Below are 25,302 nucleotides of genomic sequence, written 5' to 3' on the forward strand. Positions count from 1 at the left end.
AAGACAGAGATATAGAAGGATTTGACAGTGTACTTGCAAGGCTAGAAACAGGAATGTGCATTTTCATAAGCAGAAATGTCTAAATTCATAGAAGATTTTGAAGAAGGAAACCATGGTAGAATTCTGGTCCCACTGAAACCACTGACCCATTTCATTTGACTTCAACAAGGCTCATATTCAAACCCGAAATTTTCATGATGTTTTGTGTGGTATTTTCTCTACCAGGAGCGATAGTAAGTGCTTTGTTGTACATCATACTTAATATGCATTTGAGTTTGGACTATTTTTTTTAAGAGTGCATGGTGTTTACTGATGACTAATCATATGTGGCTGATTCCACATAGACATTATTTTTGTTGTGCTAATCTCTTTTTTCTCTAAAAGCAAATAAACTAAAAGAACTTTAAGTTACACAAATAAGAAAGAGTTTTTTTATTTGGCTTAAATAGAGAGCAAAACCTTATTGTAAGAGAAGCACCATTATATTGCTTTGCTGAAGCTGTTCACTGCCTCACAGTACACTCCAACTTGAATTAGTGAAAATGTGTTGCCCAGACTCTCAGAAAAGGGTTTCTTTAAAAGAACCGCAGCTTGAAAGATTTAACACAAATAATTCAACAAATTCAAATTTAATTTGCTTACTTTACAAATATATTTAGAAATCTGCTTATTTATCAAGTACCAAAATCCTTGGATAATATCAAGGTAAGTTATTTCAGAAAATCATCTAAATTTACTAAATTTACTTTTAAAATAAAAACATTAATACCTTTTCTATTCTGTGAAATTTTTTTCCTCTTAAAAGAGTCAAGGATATATATGGACAGTTCTCTTGTATGTACTAATTTCCAAAATCTTTGGGATTCTCGGGAGATGTGTAAGCTGCAGTTGAAAGCTGTCTGGACTAGAAATAATAGCACATTGTACAAACACTTTAACTTGAATGAAAAAGGCCTTTACTTCCAGAATACTTCCTAGCATCTTCAGCTGTTGCAAACAGAGCTAATGCTACTCAGTATACTCACCAAAGACTGTCCTGGCAGGTACAGATTCTCTGTTCAGCCAGAATGACACTTGAGAGAGAATGACAGTCATGATACAGGGGAGGTAAGTCTGAATGACAAAATAACCAATTTTTCTCTTCAGGTGAAAATGAGCCGTCATAACTGTATATTCACCTAGGTACCACAAACAAACAAAATACAATGAAACAAAACCTTAAGAAAGTCCATTTCTTTGGTAAAAGAAAGTTGGCTACATTTATGTGAACCAAATGTGCCAGGGTTATATTATACTGAAAGTATTCTGTAATAGAAAGCATCCTACAGAATACAAGAAAGATTTTGAGTACAGCTACATCTTATTCCCACTGAGTTCCATGACAGATGAGTGTTAAGGAACTTTCAGGAACTTTTGTATGCCCTGAGAAGAACTTCAGCCCTGAAGGCTTCTGCACATAAGCAACTCTGCATTCACACAACAGCTCCTTCAGAACTTAACCATGGTTAGAAAGCAGTCGTGGGGGCCCATCACAGAATGGCACATGTAGGAAAACAGTCTAGAGTGTGGTAGAATAAGACAGTGTTTAATGCCAAAAACATGATGGAAGGGAAACCTATATATTTTATCATTTAATAGACAAAAAGTGTCCCCATATGAAATTAAACAAATATTCCAAACTTGGGTTACAAATATAAGGATTCAACATAGAGTTCCAGCCAGCATTTAAAAAACAGTCACTGCAGACAAGCTCAATTTTGCTATCACCAGTTACTTATTAATATGAAAGAATCGGTAAAGTGTTGTTTTGTGTTACTTGTACAGTACATTGACTATGCCTAATAGATCACCTTTTGCAACAATTTTTTCAGTAGCCTTTAACAGCACCAGAAATATATTCTTCAGAGCAAGCAACTGCCTTTTTCTTCAAAATATCTTTTACTAACCTGTACTTGATTTAACTGTCTCTTTTCCAATTGTTTGACCTAAAAGGTCATACTGATTCAATCTTGAGCCATCTGGTGCCACCTGTACCGAATCTGAAGCGTTATAAGTCCAAATGTATGTCACTTCTGACGTTGTGTATGCATCTGTGAGAAACAAGGTAAAATATTTTGTCAGCAATTTAAATTAAACAGCTTCCATCAAAACTCATAGAATTACAATACCCAGTTAATTTTCAAATTAAAATTCACTGAAAACAGTTTAAAATGATGTAGTAAAAAATATGTTTGGCTGTTTAAACAGCTTTACCGTAGAGTAAATACCTGTTGCAGCATGGGAACAGGGCACTCATTTGTGATCTTATTAACCACAATTTATTGCTTTGAAATTACAAACAACATCTTTTCTACACTGTTAAAAAAATTGTTGGAGATTAGGTATTATATGCATCCTATAACTTTGGTAAGGCAGATGAGAACAACAATTTGCAAGATTTAGAACGCACAACATTTTTGAAAATTCATTGCTATGTTGTTCTGACCTTTCATTGTCCCCACTATCAACTTTGGGGATGTATTACAAGCATTTTGTTATTAGCTGAAATTCAGACTTAAATATGGGAAGCCAGGGTCAATGACAGTGCCCTCGTAGTGGCTCTGTGCCTTGCCCTGCCCACCCTCTTAAATCGCACTCCCTGCCATCATTTTGGGGTGCACACTGACATTAAGCAGCTGCTCTCTCAGTACATTCATGATCAAACATACATTTAGCCTGGGGTCTGTCAAAATAAACTAGAATGAAAGCAAATCAATGCTGTATTTTAAACAGTAACAATGTCACTGTAGTAAGAAACAAAAAAAATCGAGTATGTCCTGGAAGATTTTCCAGCCAAATATTCTATTAGCAAATGGTGCATGAAAGGAAAAGGGTAAATCACTGATGGAAAAAGTTGTGTGTTCATTTTGAATGACTGAGAAAAGTACATTTTAAACCTTACACCATAACTGTAGTGCAGTGAAAGAGAAAAGCATAATTTCTGTTGGTCTGCAAATACTTGAGAAATCTCTAGAGGATCAGAAAGAAGCTTCTTCATGCAACTAGACATAAATTGCATAACTAACAAAATCTAGCAGGTGGGTAGCACGTAGAGATTCTTAACATTTCCCATCTATCTTTCCATCTTTCCACAAGAATATCTCTGCTTTAATGCAAATCAGCACTAAATGCAAATCAATATGGCCAATTGTTGATTTGTCCACATCCTCCCCACTGTTGACTAGACTTTTTGAAAATAATAAAGAAAGATGAACTATTAAACTACAGCTTCTTCCATACATTCAGTTTGGCTTTTCTCTTACTTATAAAAAAAGACATTCATACATGCTGATGATCCTCCCAGCAGTGTAAGAATAGCAGCATATGAAGAGCTGTGACAAATATATACCACCGGCAAACTTGCCTCAGTTAAACCCAAATCCTCAGGATTCCTGCTTATTTTCACCGCTATTCATCATTCAGATTCTGTCCCAGAATAAAAGCTGAAAAATGCACAGTTGTCTGAAAATGAAAGGTAAGGAAATAAAATGTGTGTGAAGCCATTCAAAATGAACAGAAATAAGAGTCCCCTGGATATGCCAACAGGTTGGAGCACAGATGACTACGAGAGAAATGAAAGAGAGGGGGGTTTTTAAATCACATTGCTCACATTTAGAATTCTCTGGATTATTAGAAAATCAGAAATCATAGGCAGAGAACAAAGAACAAACTGGTAAGAAAAAAATGAAACTAACAGAAATCCCTCCTGTTCACACAAAGTCTAATATACTTAGTCAGAAGGGTTATCAATTTAGGAATGCAAATGAAGAAAGTAGCCTCTTGGCATATGTTTCATTATTACAGGATTTTTTAAAGTTGTTTTAAGGCTACATTTCGGTCTTTTTTTCCTCCATGTAAGAATTTACTGAAACAAAATTATGCTGAGCAATGTTAGATATCCACTAACCAAAGGCTATACTTCACATTATATACTTACAGCTGCCAAATTTCAGTGGGCAAGAGTGTGCATCCATAGGGAAGTCCTCCAAGTGCATTGGACATTCAGCTTGGACTGTAAGCCTAAAAGGCAAAAGACTATGATGCATTTAAGTCATTTAGCAGGGCAAGAAATTCAGTTCCAGAGAACTGAAGAGAGTGCATGCTGATTTAGGAGACTAAATTGCAATTTTATATTAAACTAACAAAAATTTAGATCAGCTCTTCCTTCTCCCCTTTTATGTGTTCCTTTGGAAGGCATTAATTTATCACATCAAAAATCTGAAAAAGCTGACCTCAAAACTATGAGCAAAGACCATTTAAAGACAAATATAAATTACGTAATTGCAGGTTATTAAGTACAGTAATTTTCTTCTCATAATATTCTGAGATACATGTGTGCTTATATGGCTCTCAAAGGCTCATTATAAAAGCATATAAAATACAGTTAATTTGCCAAAGGACTATGCTCCAGAGTCTTCTGAATTTGAGTTTTTTAGTTTGAATGGAATATGTAGAGGAAAAATATTTGCTTTCTTTCAAAAGATTGTTGCTACTCATTCTCCATGTTACTTGTGATTATTCTTTTGATTTATGTATAAATGCAAAAGTATGTGAACAGTACATCCACTTTTGCTGATTTCGTGAAAAAAACCCCAGCAATATCCCAGTATCATATATGGGAATTAGTGCAATAAAAAATAATTTAAAACAATTTGAAGAAATTTTTTTACAGACTTTCTCATTATTTTTGTTTAAAAAAAAAATTAAAAAAAGCCAAGAAAAAAATGTCTCTTTCTCCTTCCTATCCTGGAAGCCTCCTCTTGGTAGAGGTTTTTTCTGGATGCCTTTGCTCTTCTTCATCCAGCCTCAAACATCAGCTACATCCCTCTGTATTGCCAGTGGTTTCTAGTCTTTTTATTCTTGGCTACTTTCTCCCAACCTTCCACTCAAAAATACTCCATATTTCTATTCCCCCACTCCCCAGGAATGTTTTTCTGAATTCAAGGGGCAGAGAGAGACAAGAATCAGGAAACACCTGAAGGCAAAGAAAAGAACTGCCTGAGCCTCTGATAAAAATCACACAATCATTTTATTTAGACACAGAATAAAAGGCTGTTTAAAATCTAGGCAATGAAACCAGTTTACACATTAACCTTATATTCTGAGAAGCAACATACTTACAAGTCATGAAAATGTTTAGTTAATTTTACTTAACATGACTCAGCTTATGTTTCATAATGGTTTCAAATAGTATTTCTTATTATTTATAGTATGTGATTATAATACCTTCTGGAGGAAGAGAATTTCAGTCAGGTTATACAGATACTAGTTCAAATATTGATTTGAGCCCAAGAAAAAAATACTATAAATGGTGTCTCAATTGACTTCCAGCAAACTTTTCTGAACCTCTCCAACCACTACATCATCTAACATCATTAGGAGTCCAGCCATCAACGTTCAATATTGTAAGGGATTCAGAGCTGCAGAGTAAAATCAGGCTTAAGGGGTGCTAGTACGGCTGCATGGAAAAAATCACACAGTACATGTTTGCTTTGCAGCTCACATTTTGTATCTTACTTAGGCTGGGGATTTTAAGTCTACAGGAACAACAACTTCAATTTATTAAATATTCTCCAAGAAAAAGAAAGAAACTAAGGCAGGCAGGGTCGTCCGGAAATTTCAAAAAAATCCATATAGGTAACATTATTGTTAAAATAGTAATCAAAGAAGAAATCAGTCTTATAGAAACGCTGTTTATATCTATGTATACATAATATTCATAATTTTTTCATAAATTATTTTCTAAGTAAATTTAATACTTTTTACCAGGTAAATATTTATGGTAGCTGCTAGTGATGCACAGGATGCAAAAATTAAAACTCTAAGTAAAATATTGTAATTATATATAAAGAAACAATTATTATAACAAGACATATTTTCCCTATAGTTCTTGCTGGAAAGAATTTGAGACCTTATTAACTCTTTATTCTTTGATTTTTTTTATTGCCGCTGATCTTAATAAATTTGCTTAAGGGCTCACACAGTCAGTACCATGGGTGCAGTAACAGGCAAAACTCATATACTATTTTAATAATTTTAAGAGTGGGTAAACTCTATCTGAAGGTCTCAAAGCACTTTATGCAGGTGGTCAGTATCTTTAATGCATTACAGAGATATGAAAACTGAGGCACATGTAGGAAAACTGATCTAACTCATTATCAGCCAATAGACTTTTAACAGAACTGGAAACCAAACACATTTTTTTAGCTTTCTTTCTGCTAGGACAGAAATACAACAAAGGAGAGTCCTCCTGGAACCTTATTTGTTACTTCAAAAAAAATCACATCAAGAAATAGCTTGAGTAGAGAACCGATGAACAGACTTACCTCATGGTGTACAACAGAGTTCCATCATCTTGGATTCGTAGGAGTTTGTTTGGCATTGTCATGTTATGAGCCACTGACTTCTTCCCATTGTGAAAAAATGTATCTGGGGTCCAGATTTTGCTGGCCATTAGGTTGTTCAATCGAAGAATGTTCATTGGGCCCTTAAACTTTAATCTCTCATCCTTCCATTTCTGACGGAAGAAAACATCTATTGTGTATTCCTGTAATGGAATAAATATATGCCTTTTTTGACACAATGAAACACTAATCTGCTTTCTGAGAACCAAAACAGAAAAGCTCTTTTGCAGAATTCCCTTGGTAAAATTGTCAAGGGAGAATGATCACCACACAAAATTGTATAATATTGAGAATAATAAACAGGAATTCAATGTATTAAGGGTATGACTTTCTCCATGATTGCTAGCTGTTGTTTGTATATTGAACACTTCCAATATTTAGATTTCTGTGCCTGATAAACAGCGGGTGTGTGACAAGGCTAATTTCAGTAAACATAGCTATTTTACATTAAGAAGTAAGGAAAAAATATACAGAAAGACATTAAATAGTTCTTGTGGCATCTACTGCTGTAGAGTAATCCAGCATTCAACAGCACAAGAGAAAGGTTGAGACTAGAAGTAAGGAAACAAGGCAACCTGTAAAGGGTACAATATATTGCAGCAGGACGATATAAGGAAGATTTTCTAAAGAGGAATGTAAGGCTCTGTAGTGGTATGGATTTTATGAAGAAAAATACACAGGTAGGAAACAATAGGTGATGACTGACAGGTGGCACACACTGTCTATGGAACTTTACTCTGATGCCTAAACTTGGGAAGGCAGTATAATCCGGGAAAAGAACGCAGGCAAAAACAGACTGATAACCTAGACCAGATGCCTGTGTCACCCAGTGCTGGGCATCCCATCTGCTGGGTTTTGCTGTTGTTCTAAGCAACAAACAAACAAAAAAGATACTGATTAAACATTGATAATGTAAATTCATCCACTAACTTCAAATTGAATCTGGAAATTGATTTAGTGTTTTGCTACTGTCAGCACAGCATATAAATTGGAAATGGAAGAGCATAAAAACTTCGTTGGAATGAAACTGCATTCTGTGTATTAGCAAATGCTACCTTTTTGTTTTGTTGGACAGGTACAAAATGGTCTCATGACTTCAAAATATTTGTATGTTGCGACAGTTTGTACTATTGCAATTGCTCTTCATAAACCATTTTACATAAACCATTTTCAAGTAAATTATCTTTGAATTGACAAGTCCTGATAAAATTCAACCAATATAAAATATTCAAGTGATTTCAATATAGAAGTGACTTCAAGGAACTTATCAGCCTCCATCACTTTCTGCTGGCTCCCTTGTGTGCTGATTAACAAGGTTTAAGGTTCTTCTCCATCAATCATACAGTGGTACAAAAGGAGTGCTGACTAGACAGCGACAAGTGACAGCCTCTTCAGCTCCTTTGGTCTGTGAGCCAAGGAGCTGTGAGGACCTTTTCCAGGTCAGGGCCAGAGGCTAAGGAGAGCATGTGGAATAAAAGAAAGAGAATTTTGTCACCTGAAGGAACATGGTAGGGGCAGGAGAGAAAACAGTTCTCATTAGGGACTGTGACAAGTGCATATTTTGGAAATTATGAATACTTACAACCTAATCTGGCAAAAATCACCAGCTCAATTTTCAGCTATACCAAGAGGTCTTACAATAAAATACAATAAAATTTTGTCATTTTTCTAATTATAATCATAAATATTCAAAATTATATTAAATCAAATTTACAGTATACTGAAAATTAATTTGCTTGGCTTTCTTTAAAGCCAGTTGCTATTATCTTTGATAATATTTTAGTAAATATATCTCTGAAATACAAAATTATGAACCTCTAAAACATGTATTTCTTTGCTATTATACTCGATTTTGTTCAGTCTCTCATCACTACCAGAGACAGTCTCATGACAAATAGTTTGCTTATTTCTCTGTGATAGATCACGGTCAGTTGTACTCTTTATTTGCTGACTTATATGTTGTTTTATTTGTTAAATATCATACAACTTAAAATCCCATTTAAAAACAACAGTTTACCTATCAGTTCAATTGTAGACCAGGAAAAGTGACAAAATGCTTAGTATCATGGAGGATCAGGAGCAGCAGAAACAGTGTGTTCGAAGAAGGGGAATATATGAAACTTGGATAGAAACACAGTGTAATTAAAGGAAAACAATTGCCCTAAGAGTTTCATTGTGGTTTTTGTCTGAGGGGCTTTACCAGTAAGTCATTGCGATGTATGATAAGATTGATGTTTTAGGTATAAAGAAGTAGGAAGAAGAGCCTGAGGGAGTAAGACTTTGAAATCCCACTCAAAAAGAGTGATACATCCTACAGATTCTTTTGACAAATATTTCTGCACATAAATCATTAGAATATAAATCTGAACTTTCTGCAATGTTTCCATCAAAAAAGAACTTCAAAGGTCCTGCTTCTTCACTGTCTTCCAACATACATAAAAAGAATCACAGAGAGATAAAACTGGAAAAAAAAAAGCAGGCATGAAATGCCCCTAAATCAAAACAGCAATATTTCAAAAAAATCCCACACTTGCTGCATGGCAACAGCTTAGGAAGTAAGGAAGTAGGAAGTAGTAAGGAGTAGGAAAGAATCTGAGCTGCAGCCTTGAAAGATTCTACTGATAAATCTCTGATTGATCCACAGGTAATTCTAATCTCTCCATCCAATCCACACTGGTGATCTTTATTTCAGAACATCCCATTTAGAAGATGGAAATAGGGAATAAACCAAGGTTTGGTGTGAATGACGACAAACACCTTCTTCTTCCATTTACAACAATAGTAATAAAATCTCACATAGTTCTTAACTAACTTATCTTTCTAAAGACCTCTGTGCATTTTTTTCAAAGGAAATATTGGGATCTCAGCTTTGTATGAAAGGAAACTAAGGCAGTGAGGTGAAATTAATTTGTCATGGTCCATTTAGAGTGATTGTGAAAAGCAAAATACAATCCATGCCTTTGCATCCCAGTGCTATATCCACCGATCCCATGTTCCCTCCTGTGCCAAATTTATTATACTTATGATCGTGAATACCCTGTTGATGTTTACTATATAAAATAAATGAAAAAATATGAAATTATTGAAGTATTTTGAGTATATTCAATGTGATAAAAAGCCAGCATTTATCAAAATATGCTACATAAAAATTTTGCAACTAATTCCTATTCTATATACATGCTACTTTGTGGTAAATGCTGTGTAATGCTTACTTTTCTGTGAAGACTAACATTCTGTGAGAAATGCAAATCTGGACTCTAGAAAGGATACTCAAATTAATACCCAATACTAGTTTCATTCAAACTGCAGATATTCTCTTATGTGAAAAACCCTGTGCTGTCTTTGGACACAACCAAATTACGCTCCAGTATAGAGTGCAGTATCTCCACAAAATCACAGGAGAACACTTCCAGGTCTTCAAAGGACTCTTGTGATCATTGCTGAACAATAAAATGCTTCCTACTGATTTCTGTTTAAAATGTGCTTTCACAGCTAGATTCTAACACAGTACAATTAATCTTTCAAATGTATATTAAATCAGCTTATGTGAAATTTTTGGTACAGACAATGAGTTCTTACTACAGTATGAAGAAGCACTGCCAGTTCAATGGTTAGAAGAATAAAATGGTGAAGAAATTTCATTCTTCTTTTAATGTGCAGTTGTTGTGCATAACAGTATGCACCATAAAAAAAGACATTAGTATCTCTGGCAGAAGCTTTAACTGACCTGAGTATAAGCAATCCCTCCTCACTACATGTCAGTCTTCTTTTTTTTGCTAAGGACAGATTTGTATAGGAAAAGTTCAGACAATAAAAAATGTATTCTAATCCTCTGAGCTAATGGTTGGCAGATTTTGGCAGTTTTTGCATATGGAGTAAAGATGGACGTGTTCCAAACATCTCAAAAATTGTAAGTGTCCATTAGCAATCAGTATTTTCCTGAAACAGACTGAACATTTTATTAATCACCTTCTAGAACACAGCATTTTGTTTAATGAATAGTTTAGGCCAGAGGTCCTTATTCCCTACTTGTAAAGATTTCTCTTATTCAGTTCTCTAAAGTATGTTTCTCTTTACCACTCTTAAAGCCACTAACTGACACACATTTATAACCACAAAAGCAAATTTTAAATACCGTAAAATATAAAACTTCTAAAAGGCAAATGCAAAAAAACTAAAAACAAGTAAACAGAAAATGGTACATATATCTTTTCATTGATTCCTTAAAGACAGTCAGAAATACTGTGGTTGATACACTGATGAGATAAACACTCCAGATACATGGGTCTAAATCTCACCTAGCTAATATAGGGTCTTCATATTGATATTTAGTTGGTCATTAGTATAATTTCATAATTTTAATTCTTAAAAAGTAAATTCTTGTTATCATATCTATTTTAAGGAAATGTGTAATTTTTCTTTCAGTTTAGCTTAAAAACATTAACAATATTACTATGTGTCTGCTACTGTTGAATACTAACATGACTGGTATGCATCTAGGCAAAAAAACAACTTTCCAGAAATCAAGGAGTTTTAGACTCAAAAAAATGCAATTATGCAAAGAAAACTAATCTACACAGTATATGCACTCTTGTTATAACCTGATATTTGTGGGTTTGATGAGTGCAAGTTTGTGATGCAAATCAATTTATTAAACTTCCATACTAAACATTTTGAATGAATGCTGAAATTAGCTTTACAGTGGGAGGATCAAATCATTAGTTTGTCATTTTGGTCATTTCATTCTCTGTAGGACAGATCTATGCATGGTGCAGATGACATACAAAAGGGCTAACTCACTACAACAATCTGCATAACCTAGTTCATCATTGTATGGTTTGGCTTTACTTGGGCCTGTCTACCAGACTGGACAAACAATCCATCTTACTTTCTACTTATCTCTTCTCTAAAAACAAATAATTGTCTAACAACATCAGGACTGAACTAGTTCTCCTCCAAACCGCCTCAACGCTCCAATCATGAGCACTGATTACTCAGGCTCTGTACAAATACTTCTCTATTGGTATACTGAACATCAAATCTCACTGCACAGATAAATGAGCTGAGTCCTTTTGCTCTTCTTCAAAACTTACCTTCTGATGTGTGCACAACACAGAAAATAGAAGGAAATAGCAAATGGCCAAAAATTCCTTTCGGGTCTTTCCGGGGTGAATTCACATTGGTGAATAGAATCCTTGAAAATATTCTGATGAAGGAGGGCTGTGGTTTAAAACTGCAATGTTGGTTATTTTTTATCAAAACCCTTAACAGCCCTGTAAAAAACTGAAACACTATCCCAACACTGCATTTCAAAGGAACATATATTCATTTTTAAATACGTAAGTAATGTCTTCCAGATATACATGACCTTTAATACTACCAAGAATATGTGGAATATTTCTAGGGAATTGTAGTATGATTTTCCTGTATTTGAAGAACTCATTTCAAGCCTTTTATTTCTGCTTCATTTGCCAACTTCAGTCATTTTTGTCTAAGCGTTGAATCTAAACATGGAGTATTAAAAAAAAAGTCTGGAAAAAATGTGTTTAACCAGTTTGAATGATAGTGTCTAGGGAAGAGAATGTCTTTCTATTCATATTCATTTATGAAAAGGGCCTTCTCTGAATAATTTTGTCTCTCTTTCTTTCTATAGACCTGACGTAAAATGAACTCTGAGCCTAAAAGAAGTACAGAAGAGGGCAAGAGAGGCATGTGAAAGATATGAGTAGGGATTACTTAGAAAAGAGACTACAGGACATTATGCACACTGCTGTGACTGAAAACACAAACACTTCTCATTATCCTTTTTTATTCAGACATGGAGAAAGAGCAATCCTGAAACACAGTTGATTGCTGGTGCCGGGAACAGGAATTCAAACAAGGGGTACACAGAGAGCTAATGCCAGTGAAGGGCTTGGACACAGCCTCTGACAAATCAATCTCCAATATCAATCCACTTGGCAGGATGTTGCACAGAGGAACAAGCCTTCCCAACAGAATAAAAGGACAGAAACTCTGCAAGAGTTTATGAGATATTCTCATCAAAATTTCAGCCCATGGATTTAACTTGCAAAGGCAATGATCTGAGCCAATAAAAAAGGTAATAAAGCAACAAATTTATTGACTTTTCAGAAACATATCAGTTATAAAACCACAACCTAGATGCTCCTCAATATCCAAAAAAGCCAAGTGTATCTATAATTTCTTTTACTTTTAGTCCTCTGTTACTGAGTTAAAATAATAGCTACATTAAAGTAATTACAAAGAAATCTTTGTAAAAAAAAAATCATCTTGGTGCATTCCCTTATTCTGCCCAGACTTACATATCATACCACCCCTGTAAAGCTTCTCTCCAGTTAAGGAATTCTAGCTAATAGACTCTGAAACAGCTAAAAATAAGTTTCATAGAAAAACCCCAAAATCTGAAATACAAACTGGAATGAGGAAATCTGAAAAATAGACAGAAAAAAACCAAAACAGGGTTCCCAGTTCAGTCACTCTCTCTAAAGAACCATCCTCAGCTGTAGTGAGAAATAATGTAACAATCCTTCTGGTCACTTCTGGATTTGACTTTCAGCCTTCATTGAAAATTTCTGGTTTGGCTGTATTTGAAGAATCAGAAATGTTTATTGACATTTCAACTGAAAACTGACAAGACAGGAGTGTGTGTGCTGTGCATGATCATCTCTACAGAGAAACATTCCTGTTCCTTGACTCTAAAGTAAAAAACTGGAGGGCTCTCATCAAGAAACTAGGAAATATTGTTGTTCACAAGCAAATAGAGACAAAAAATGTAATCACAATGAACAAAACTCCCCAACGACGGTGAAAGTGTAAGGTTGAAAGTTGAAATGCAAAAGTTTCAGAAAGCTTGTTAGTATTAATATTCAAGCTAAATGGATTCTAGTCCTGCCACCTACTAACTGTGTGTTGTATGAAAGCAGGAAAGACTGTTCCCAGTATCAATCAGAAAGACTGCTCTGAGGCAAAATCTGGCTAAATCTTGGCAAAGCTTTTCTCATAGTGGACTTCAGTACTTATATAATCTTACATGCAATAACTACTGCTTGAGGAGCAAATCAGTTTCTCATTTATTATATACATTTTTTTTTCTATTATTGACATCAGTACTTACTATGTCTATGGCTATGTGGGAAATTTTAGAAGCCAAAGTGTTGAGAGAGCCTGGAAAGAAAGCAAGTGTGAAAAAAAGAAGTAAAAGTACCTTGCTTTCAGTGCTGAAATCTGAGTAAGCAGCAGATAGATTTATAATGAATTTTTTTTAAACAAATAAATAATCAGGTTTAATGTTTAAATTAAACTATATCCTTTTTTATCCTACAAATTATAATCAAATGAAAATTATCCTTTACCTCTGAATTTTCAAATATTAAATATTTTAATTTTATTATAAATGTTTTAATTAGCTTCTTTAATCATAATTTAGCCTTGTAATTCTAGAAAATTCAGAGATGCTTTGTTTTTCAGTGGTTCTGTCCAATTTTTCATTTGTTTGTTTTTCTAAATAATGCAGCTTTTCTTCTCTCAGGCTAATGTCAAAATAAATTTGTATCACTGATAAGGTTGAAAGTCTATAAGGCATAGCATCATAATACTGAACTTAAATATTTGTAAGAAATAACAGCTCAAAAAGACAGAAGAGTGGAAGTAAAGTCTGTTTAATCCCATGTTTTGCTTTACTTTCCTTGATTCTCACTAGCTTACAAAACAAAGTTGAAATTTCTTGTGTATTGGCATTGTATATTTGGCATTAAACAGTGTTTGACATGCAATAGCTTTTCTTTGACACAACTGATATAGATACTCAAATTTTTAGTCACAGCCATTCATTTAAAGTACAGTTTGCAACAGACTCCTGGCCAAGAGTGAACAAATTTGGTAGTTGACTATTTTGGTCAGAAGAGAGAGTAGCATCTTTTTAACTTAGTGAAGATGTTAATCCACGGTAAGGACCAAATGTTTTTGACAACACATTTGGAGAAAAATCTCAGCCTCAGCTTCTACCTCCTGGATTTATCAATGGCAACTTCAGCTGACTTAAAATCAAAGATCAAATTCCCCTGGACTTAATTATTTTTTTGCAAAATTGTGATACTGGAAAAATACAGAGAATATGAATAAGAACCTACATTCTAGAAATCATATGGAGTCACAGATTGTACACAATACTATATTATCATTAATGGGAACTGATAGACTTAGTGAGAAAAACAGAAACCTCACAAACTACTACCAATTCAAAACCAACAAAGGTTGGAATGACATTTTATGAACTCCATGAATCAACACTACTATGTGAGAACTGTCCTTAGCTCCAATCCACCCATCATTGTCTTTGTGCCACCTCCTTCTTCCAAACTGTAAAGCACGTATTAGCCACCTCTCACAGCAGAGTCCCCTTCCTGTTTTCAAAAGGCTTTTCTTCTAAGCACCATTATTCTTCACAAGGTGCTAACCAAGGGGAAAAAAACCCAAACTGGAAAATAGATCGTGCAAAGGGGTACAGTCACACATCTGATGCCTTTCATTGCTATGAGAAATCCCAGGGAAAGGAATCCTAGGGGCAGTGATATCCATGAGAGTTTTGGGCAGCAGCAGTGTTCAGCCTAAAAATCTGATATGACTGAAGGTCTCACCATGCACATTGTGACAGCAGAGGAGTTCAGGGGCTGTGACCCAACCTTCCTGAAAAGATCTGAGGTTAATTTTGGGATCCTCTGAAAATTCAGGACACAGGCAATAGTCAAACCTATTTTTCAAATGAAGCCTTTTAAAGAGGAAATTTTAAAATTAGTTTCCCATATTTACAGAAGAAAATATCAATGAATACTCTGCATAACAGTTTACATTATCAGTTCTGTCATACAGTTCCTAAATGAAAGAGTATTCATGGTTAAAACTCTAATGTCACCTTCATGTTCGACAGAATATGTGATAGTTTGGAAGCTATTATTTCAAAACTCACATGTTGAAATTTTCTGATTGACTGCTCACATGTTTCAAAATGATTTTATAATTATCAGCAGAACAAGCTAAATTAACCCTGAAGCTTGTAGTAATAAGAATTAAACTGCTCTTACTTTTATCTGCAAATAAACCTACCCATTACAGTAACAGCTGCTGTTCTGATGCACTGCACTCTGCTTTGATTAACATCTCTGAATAGATCTGTAGCATCAAACAACCTGATCCCTTATTGCACTGTTATATATGACTATGCAAATGGACACCCAGAGTTCTCCACACATTTACCCACTGACGTCAAAAATGTTTGGAGAGTTAGGGAATAAGCTCTGGAAGGTTTTCCTTAAATTTCCATTTGAGCACAGATGACTTGCACAGCCTTGGGTAAGTATCCTTGTGCCTCAGTACCAAATCTTTAAAAGTGGGTTAATATCATCTCCCCATTATACAGGACTACTGTAAGTGTAAACACTGTGAAGGCCTGAGATATTAGACAAATGAGGTCAAGATGTTCATATCATCTTTGTATATAGCTGTTGTTTTGGTTGGTTTTTTTTAATTAGTAATAAAATAAGAGCAATTTCAGAAATTTAAAATCATTAGGAAAAAACACCATGAGAGAATCAGCAACTTATACAGTAACAAAAAGAAAATAAATGTCTATTCCTCCTATTAAATGGTCTTTATTGTGAAGCTTCAGTAATGTATTCATCACTATCAAAACAGAGGTTGAAAACTGAAACTATCATACAAAAAAAAAAAAACACAAAAACCCACAAAGTATATACTCTAGAGCTATGATTACCTGTTAGTCAGTGAGTAAATAACTTTTTAAATGTACAGTGTACTATAAATAATTTAGTTTCACTGGAAACTAGTTCATAACATCAAGATGTTCCCTATTTTGCATGATGCATAATCTAAAAGTTTTCCACAAAAAAAGAAATATTGCCTGATTTAAAAAAAAAATTCATTTTTAATTCCTACAGATACACCTAGGTAGTATTTTATATGTCATATACAATAATGAATGTTCAAAACACTTCAAAAATAATTTCTTGCAGGAATGGGAAGGATAGTGCGAGAGACTGAAATGTTAATGGTAAAGGCCTAATCAGCCACTTGCAAAAGCAATGGGTGCCTTGCTGATGATGAGCAAGGTAATAGATCAGGTGCAGAGGGTGTAAGCACCGGAAGATGCCCATGACAAATAAAGCTGTGTTTAGCAGGAAGCTAGGTTTTGAGTCAGGTAAGGGAAGAGGCTGATAAGAAGCTCATCCTGAGAAGTGGGACAGCTTTTTATCACGCCAATTTCCTCCCTTACACAACTGTCTCAGTTCTACGACTGCCCATCCCCTGGGAAGGTATCCGGATGTTCACATTATTCATCCCTTCTGATGGGGTATAACTGGATCACTTGTAAAAATATCCCCCAGGTGAGTTATTGGGACATTCACATGTAGGCCTGAAGGTATTGATCCCTTCTGATGGGGCATGATTGGCTCAACTACACTGATGTGAGAGACAACTGTGATGTCTTAGAAGGTGTCATAAATAACCAAAGTGCCCCCAGACTCATTTCTGTGGCCTTCCACCAGAGGACTGTGCATGACCCACAGTGTTGCAACAGATCCGCATTGTTGCAAAAGATCCACAAAGTTGCAACAGACAGCCTAAAACTCCCCACCCCGGGGGGAGGTACCAGAGCACTCCACCTAAACCTGAGCGTATATTAACCCATTGGATTTCATGTTTCTGGGGCTTCCTCTGCCCCCGATGGATCAAGATTGCGACCATCACTTCAACCACCAGACATCAAAATTGCAGCTATGAAGTCTCGTCACTGGATCCATGGGTGGTAATATCTTTCTACGCTTATCCTTTATTTCTCTTTCTTTCTCTCTTTCTTCTCCTATCTTTCTCTCTTTCTTCTCCTAATTTCTTCTTCTCAAAATATATTCTAAGCCAGACTAAAATATTCCAGTCAATGCCTTAGTAAGTGCCTTGTTGCATCTGGATAAGTTAAAGTTGGCTAAGTTTAAGTTTGCTAAGCTAAAGTTTGTGAAGTGCCTTACTTTGTCTGGATGTTGTTTTAGAATTTGCCAAGTATTCAAGTATTTGTGTTATTCTACCTTAATGTTCTTAAGTTTGCAAGTAAAACTTTGTTACTGAACCTTCTGAGAATTTTGTTATTTCACCCACACACTGCCTAGAGTGAACCAACCTTCTCCTATAACCTGCTGAGCAGATCGGGGCATAATAGGCAGTTAAAGTAAGTTTCAGTTTGTCCTTCCCTTCCCTTTTAGAGAAAACAGATCCTTCTTCTCAGTGTGAGATGTTCTCCCTAATCTCTCTATGATTTGCCATAAGCCTACAAAGAATTCTTTGCCTCAGAGGTTTTCACCATTAATGTTTTCATGAAAAACTGTAATCCAGAGCAATATTCTGACAGTTTCTCTTTTTTTTTTTTTTTTTAATGTCACTGATTTCCTTAAATGGTTACTAAACAGTGGATAGATCTGTAGAATACCACAATCATGCAGATAACCCAACTTCTAATCTATATCTTTCAAGAAGTTTAGTTTAGATTTCCATCAGGTCCCTCAGTCTGTTGCCAATATTAGGGGTGCTCCTACAGTGCACCTTTCACTCCAGTTTTTCATCCAAGAGGAATTCAGTTCACTCATCTCAAGACTGCTTCAGAACAGAAACCAAAGTACAGTCAGTGGGGGCAATCAGAAGATTCACTGGTCCAAATTAAACTGCTAATACAAGCATACTTGTCATGTAACATCTATAAACCAATTGCCAGCTTCAGAACTAAATGGGATTTGGTGTTTTCTGATTTCAATTAAATAGTTCCAAATTTTTTCACAGTAAGTCAAAGCAGAATACAAGCTTAAAGGCACTTAGCAGTATATATCTTACACCATTTACCCGTATATGCAAAAGATTCAGCAACTTACCATATCAGTATCTGAAACAGGTCCAAAACTGGTCACATAGATGTTAGTGAAGACTTCAGTAATACTATCTGATATAAAAAGAAAAAAAAAAAAAACAAGCAAACATTTTAAGTTGATAGTATTTCTTCTAACTTTCTATGCAAGATTATGGGACATTTTGAAGAGATTTCTGTTCTTGTTTACTACTCCTAATCAATATTCTGGTGTAAAAACTGGGAGTCTGTCCCACTTAACACAGAGGTTATCAGACAAGAGTTTGTCCTAGGTAGTAGTTTGTTGCAGGTAAAAAACTATACAGTGATCAGCAACTACACACATATTTCCCATTTCTCTACCAGCAAAAACAACCACACCATCTTGGACTTAACATGGAAGTACAGTTCTAAACACAAAATGCCTTTGTTGCAGAGGTGTTATCTCTGTTGTTGCAGATCACTCCTATTAAAGCTTTTCTAGTTGAAGGCTGCTTTCTTCATCCTTAATAGCTTTTTCAAAGCCAAAGACAAGAAAAAGCTTACAAAGCAATTATTGACAACACCAAATATAACACATAGCAGCATCCTACTTTTTCATTGGGTGTGTTTTTAAGTGGCACATATTCTGACATAATAGTTCCTTCCCTTGATACATGATGCTCCTGAAACACTGTTATGGTACTGTAAATACTATAAGAAAATGTTCTTCCTAATCATTGTAGTCAGACAGCCGTGAAATCAGACTATTAGATATTGTACAGCAGGGAAAAATAATTGCTGAGTTTTCTATCTTGAGTCTTCAATTAGGCTCAAAATAGAATGATATTCACTAAGAGGGTTAGCACACACTTGCAGAAAATTTCTTACAGCAGTTGCCAACTACTGTCTGCATTCAAGACAGTCAACACAAGGAATTCTCTGCCTTAAAGCCAGCTACTGACTGGAAAGGAAAAATTTGAATACAACAAAGTGCAATTTGACTCATCACGGAATTTCCTGTTCCTAAAAACAATACAACTGCCTGTTATACAAGTGATCCTGCTGTTAGATTATGATTCCACATTTAATCATCATTTAATATGAATAGTTAATATTTTCTGTTTTCCTAGAAGCTACCTTTTGACAAATAAACGGCATAGACAAATTTTACTTTTAAAATTACATTGAGGTCAACAGTATAATCCCTGCCCTTTACTGGGAGAAACCAGTGGTGCTCATCCATGACAGCAGATGCTTTACCAGCCACCAGGGAAAAAGCCAAGACTGTTCCATGAGCAGCTGCATGGGGAGCAGTGCATATTCAAAGGGAGAAGCAAAGATATAGTGCTTTCAGAAAACTTCTGGAGCATGAGCAAGGAACATTCCTGCATTGTCATCTATAAGGAAACTTCCTTCTTCAACCAAACACTAGAATTCAGGACTTTGTAAAGACGTTCCTACAAAAAAGAATCTTTTTTCCAGTATCATCTCTGCTTTTTAAGGAAACAAATAAAGGCTGACTCTTACTATGTGTCACTCTGAAAGTTCAAAAGCACAGTTCTCCGCATGTCCTGAGATATGATTATTTGTGTGATAGAGACTTCAGTAATACCTTATGAAGCATCCTTACACAAGCTGAGTTGATTTCTATTCCAAACACCTTACAAACAAATTTTATGTCAGTGGACAACAAAAGTGCTGAGTCCGCACTGTTCTTGATATTCCACAAGGATAAAGTAGGGGTCTGGCCAAAGAAACAGAAACCACAGGTACAGTTCAGAGGACTAGTGACTTCATGTTGTCAGTGGGAGACCATCCAGAAAAAAAGATTATTATCTCCAAATGGTTACCTGGCACAGGCAGGAATGAAATGGAAGAGTGACAAGAGAGCTACTCTTCAGGAGGTAAAATGGTGCTGCAGGGACCAACTGTGAAATTTGGACTGTACTGTGATGACAATACAAAATCGTAATTACAATTCCATGAAAAAACTGGTGTTAGAAAAATACAGCTGACAATCAAGTATCCCAACAGCAGAGCACCAAGGCTAATTCCAATTATATTGGTAAAATTTGAAGGAACCCTACTATAGGCAACAAAGTTACTGCACACCCCCGACCCCCCACATAATTGGAAGCATGGTCCTCTTGTAACCTTATTCTACTGCTATCCTTTGTTTGCATCTATTTATTATTTGACATATGGGAATGAGTTTAAAATTTGCATATAATAAACTACAGGACATGATATCTTCAAGCTTGCCTTGCATTCCAAGTTTTAAATTGAAAAAAAAAAAAAAAAACAAACAAATTCTATAATATTATTTCTCACACACTTCTGGATCTAGACTTCCACCAGAAATGAGCAGAGAAGACAGAGAAGAGAACAAACATATTGACTACAACTTATCATTTAACGCTATTACAACAGTTTCCCCCTGTTGGAGTGTGTTACTCACTTCAAATCATTTCAGATCCTTGAAATGAAAAATCAAGACTTGAGGAGCAGAGAGGAGGTGAATGGGAGAAGCAGGAGCTTGCTATCTATAGACCCTCAGCTGCAATATCTTCATTTCAGGTAATCATGATTAAGATAAGGACTTCAATGTGTGTAAAAACTCCTGGCGCAAAGTCATCCCTGATAGCCTCAAGAATGGGAATGGATGAATATCAGTTGTGTACCTCTACTTCTCTTTTTTGCCAAAACTGTCTTAATCACCATAAATGCAGGCAATGGTGACAGCAGTGAGTTTCAACTCAGTTTCTCTCTCCTGAGGTGAGGGCTAACCCTGACAGCAGGCACCCCACCAGGACGCTTCTCCTCACACCATGGAAGAAAATGGAGTAGGTAGAGGGTCTTGAAACAGAGCAAGAAAGGGGCAAGAGAAGCTGAAAAGTTACTACATATGAGAAGATTGAGGGAAAAGGAAAAATAAGAAAACACAACAATGGAAGGTAGGAAAAAAAGAAAAGAGGAAAGTACACAAAAGAAGGAAATGTTAAAAGAGAAGCCTTACCTGACTTAGATCAGGTCAACTTCTCAGACTACAGAAGTTAATATAAAGAGAGGAAGAAAAGCATATCCTTTGGAAGTAATAAAAGCAGTAACTATTAAGATCATATTTCACATGCTTCTCAAGCACTGGTTTCTTCTGATTCCCTTTCCTTTCTTGAACTGACATGATATCATTACTGACAAAAAAAAATAAATCAGAAAGTAAGGAAAGGCAAAAAATATACCAAATTGCAGAAGATTTATACATCCTTATCTATCCTTAGCTGGAAGGTTTACTGGGTACTTTAATTACATTTAGGATTTTAAAAACATTAATTATAATAACTCCTCTCTGAAGATAATAATTTTATTATCTTTAATTTTCCATACTTGGAAAGCTGAGGCAGAAGGATTAAATTAAGTGTAAGTAATGTGAAGTACAGGTATTTACCAAATCTAGCTACAGCTGTCCATCACTAAGTATCCACACTGGAAAATGTCAACATCATTTACTTGTCAAAAATTAGAAAAGTGGTTCAGAGCTCAGCTAGAGTTGATATCAGTGCCACTGTCTATTCCTTTATGCCAGCTCTCCTGCTGTGGGGATACCCTTTATGATGATCTGAAGTCCTGCTGACTTGTTCCTCGGTAGAAGAGCTGGCTCAGCTGAAGCAGGCTGTTTGGCAGAGAATTTGCAGTGGCTGAAGTCTAGATCAACACAGGTTGAGTAATGGAGATGATCAGAAAAGTCAGATGAAAAGGTCCCTCCTCAGCATGTACCAATATGTCAAAACTGGAAAATTCCACAGCAGTATTACAATTTTGAATGAGTTCCTTTGGCCTGCTGCCTGTCAGGCAGTTTTTAAAACTTATCAATTTCATTCGAATGTCCCTTCTCAGCTGCCTGAATCTCTGACGTGCTGCAGAGAGATCTGCTATGTGAGATAGCTAGACATGCAGGATTGGGCATAACTGAGAGCTCTCCCTTTCCTGGAGAACTCTGAGGCAGGATCATTTTAATTTTCTGACTATTTTTCATATTTGAGAATGATCTGTGTATTGCTCATTCATCCTCTCACCAAAATAATCTACAGTGCTTTCTTCATAGAGAGTAGAGAAAAAACAGGCTCATTCTATGCATGTTTAAAAGAAGAGAAGAAAGGAGTCTGATCATTGTAAAGTCTTCAGAATGAACCATCAGCAAGGTTCCAGATGTTTGTTTGCATGAAGCTGGCTATGTTATTGATTAATGTATAAAGGCTGTTTTCACAAGAAAACAGGCTAGTAGATTGGGTTGAATTTTTTTTTCTAATTTGAATTTTCAGTCAATATAACTGTAAATACATTGTTTGGGCAGCTAAAAAAGAAGGTAATCTTTTTGATGCAATCTAAAGCCATCAAAAGTATTCTTGGTGGGACAGAGCTTTTAAAACATACATGTGCAGTTCCAACGCATAGTACAAAAAAATTTCTGACAAACACTATTTTAGATGTAGAATTAATAGTACCCATGAGAACACTGTAAGGCTTTAAATAAAGAGCTGCTACAGCAAGTAAAAAAAAAAAAAAAAAAAAGAAAAAGAGAAGTGAAAATAAAATACTGTTCTTTAATTACATTAAAAAAAAGGAGGTCAAGTTGCAGTGCTATGGGAGCCTTATCTGAGGATTTCTGAGTTTTTGTGGAAATGCTGTCAAAAGCTTGATGTTACTTTAATCATTTTTCTATAAAAATTATTTTACTAGAATTGACATTATTCTGACATTGTAATATAGTCTCCAGGGGCACGCTTGGCAATGTTGCCCAAAGGCTTTGAAAATGTCATTCGTAATATAAGTCAGAAATTGCACAGGTGAAACAGCCAGGGTCTTAATCCATCAAACACTGGTCCAATTCAACATGTTGCCCTTATCTGACAAGCTCCTTAGTGTGTCTGTTGACAGCTGAAGACGCTGGCTGACTGGCTGGCAGGGAATGGGAGTCAGAGGAGGTCATGCAACCTGAAGCCGTAAGAGAAGCAAAATCCACAGGAACATAGATATTTCAAAATAGTGTTCTGCCATTTCTATATGCTTGGTTTTGGTGGTTTATGTGACAGTTTTATTTATCCAACTATGCATCATCTTCATTCATTATCCACTGTTAAATTACAACAGTTTCCCCACATATGCCTTACATAAATACATTTTCAATTTGTAAATTGAAGCCAGCTGTGAAAAGAAACAAATTCACTTCCCTCCTTGACATCAGCACTTCACTTCCAATGGTCTCACTCTATCGGCAAGACAATTTCATAATATGAGCCATAATTCTCTTTCAAAACTCCATCTTTAACCAACTGTGTGTAGAGTAAGCTTATCAGTAAGACCTAGTAATATCTGTAAATGTAACTATCAACAGTTGCTCTCTTGTTCACTTTGGTGTAAATAAAACCAGAATCATGCAGTGTACTCAGTTGCTCATGGTGTTGACTAGAACAGGAATATATTCTGGAGAAAATATCTGGAGAAAGATACAGGATCTGAAAGCCAGCAGGCTAACAGAACCTAACTGATTTCCCTCTGAAGAGCTTATATCTATTAACAGACACTATATCATTTACTAAATAGCCTCATATAAAATCTATCAGAGACCCTCCGAAGGCCTACACAGAACTCAGGAAGTTGGGCAGTCCTGTAAAGCAATACCATAAACACCATTATGTCATTTAGACTGAAAGAATACTTGGCTTGTGTATAAGCTCGCCCTTTTATTTCAGCAAAGTAGTATTTGTTATTCTGAAATGAATAAAACTGGTACAAAATAGCAGGAATTTACTATGATACAAAAATTCAGTTAAATGTGGGTGTATCTCTAGAGATGAATAAGGCTTTTTGACCATTAAAAAAACACACATTGACCTTGAAAAAAAATTAGATAAACTGTCAACACCCTTTTCTTCTGTAGCAGAAAATATGACTTGGGAAAGATAACAGCTTTTTTTAGGTGTAGATTACCCACAAAATGTGCACAGAGTGATATGTAGGCACATCTGCAACTCAAATAATCTGGTATATTGCCACAGTCAGTATTTACTCTTATTTGTCCTATATGTAAAAGACATTGGTGCAAACCATAAGAGTACTGTTTCTAGATAGCAAATGAAAAAATACAACGTTCTCACTGTGCTGAGAGAACATGTACAAGTTACTAAGATAATATTCACATGCACATGACAGACTTGGGGTTTAACTCACTCAAAAAGAAGAGTGCAGATCACACACAAACATTATCTTTACTACTTTTTCTTCTCTCTCTCCCAAGACCTTTCCAAACCTTACTGCTTCAGGTGACAAAACTAAACACATTTCCAAAGGGTCCTATGAATGAAGAGCCTTGGATACAAATGACATTTGAGATTCAGTTTTAACTTTATTATAGACTTACTCCACAAATTTAAGAAAGTCACTCAAGGGTAGGGCTAAAGACTGATTTTGGTGCCCAATTATCTCTTTAAGTATATTGGACAAACTCCACAAAGTTATTTAAGTTCCAGGTTTCCATTTAAATCAATAAAATTAATCTGAATGTCTCTGTGGTTCAGATCATAATGACTAAATTTTGCACTTATATTTGTCTGAATCCCCTTTAGTCCTAAATTGCTGTCTAATATTGTCAGTACCTAAAATTCCCTGGCTGCTTATATTTTCACCTTAAGGCAAAAATATCCCGATGCTGCCAAGCAGCTTAAAGAACTGGCTCTCAACCAAGTCCCAACAAGTTCCTCAAACTATAAATAATCACAAACTTACTGGGCCAGAAAGACTTTGAGAGAGAAAGCAAGAAAATAAGCAAAAGACTGATTCCACAGCTTAGTAGTTCTCATGGGATATAGCAGACATAAATTGAAGCCTCTGCTCAATATCTAATTATTTACACAAAGCAGAACAATTCCTTCCAAAGACTGAGGAAGCATGCTCTGT

General features: G+C 35.5%; 1 protein-coding gene across 1 annotated transcript in view; it reads right to left on the reverse strand.

The window, feature by feature from the left end:
* GABRA2 (gamma-aminobutyric acid type A receptor subunit alpha2) overlaps nt 1-25,302 on the reverse strand; it is a 62,380-nt gene that overhangs the window by 18,158 nt on the left and 18,920 nt on the right. Inside the window, exons 4-8 of the mRNA XM_051790054.1 lie at nt 18,395-18,462; nt 6,366-6,586; nt 3,977-4,059; nt 1,947-2,090; nt 1,026-1,178 (exon numbers count right to left, since the gene is read on the reverse strand). Of these exons, the coding sequence (XP_051646014.1) occupies nt 1,026-1,178; nt 1,947-2,090; nt 3,977-4,059; nt 6,366-6,586; nt 18,395-18,462 (669 nt within the window). The remainder of the gene's footprint in view (nt 1-1,025; nt 1,179-1,946; nt 2,091-3,976; nt 4,060-6,365; nt 6,587-18,394; nt 18,463-25,302) is intronic.

Source organism: Manacus candei, unplaced genomic scaffold (genome assembly GCF_025592945.1).
Source record: "Manacus candei isolate 608988 ecotype Guabito, Panama unplaced genomic scaffold, ASM2559294v1 h1tg000028l, whole genome shotgun sequence".
NCBI lineage: Eukaryota > Metazoa > Chordata > Aves > Passeriformes > Pipridae > Manacus > Manacus candei.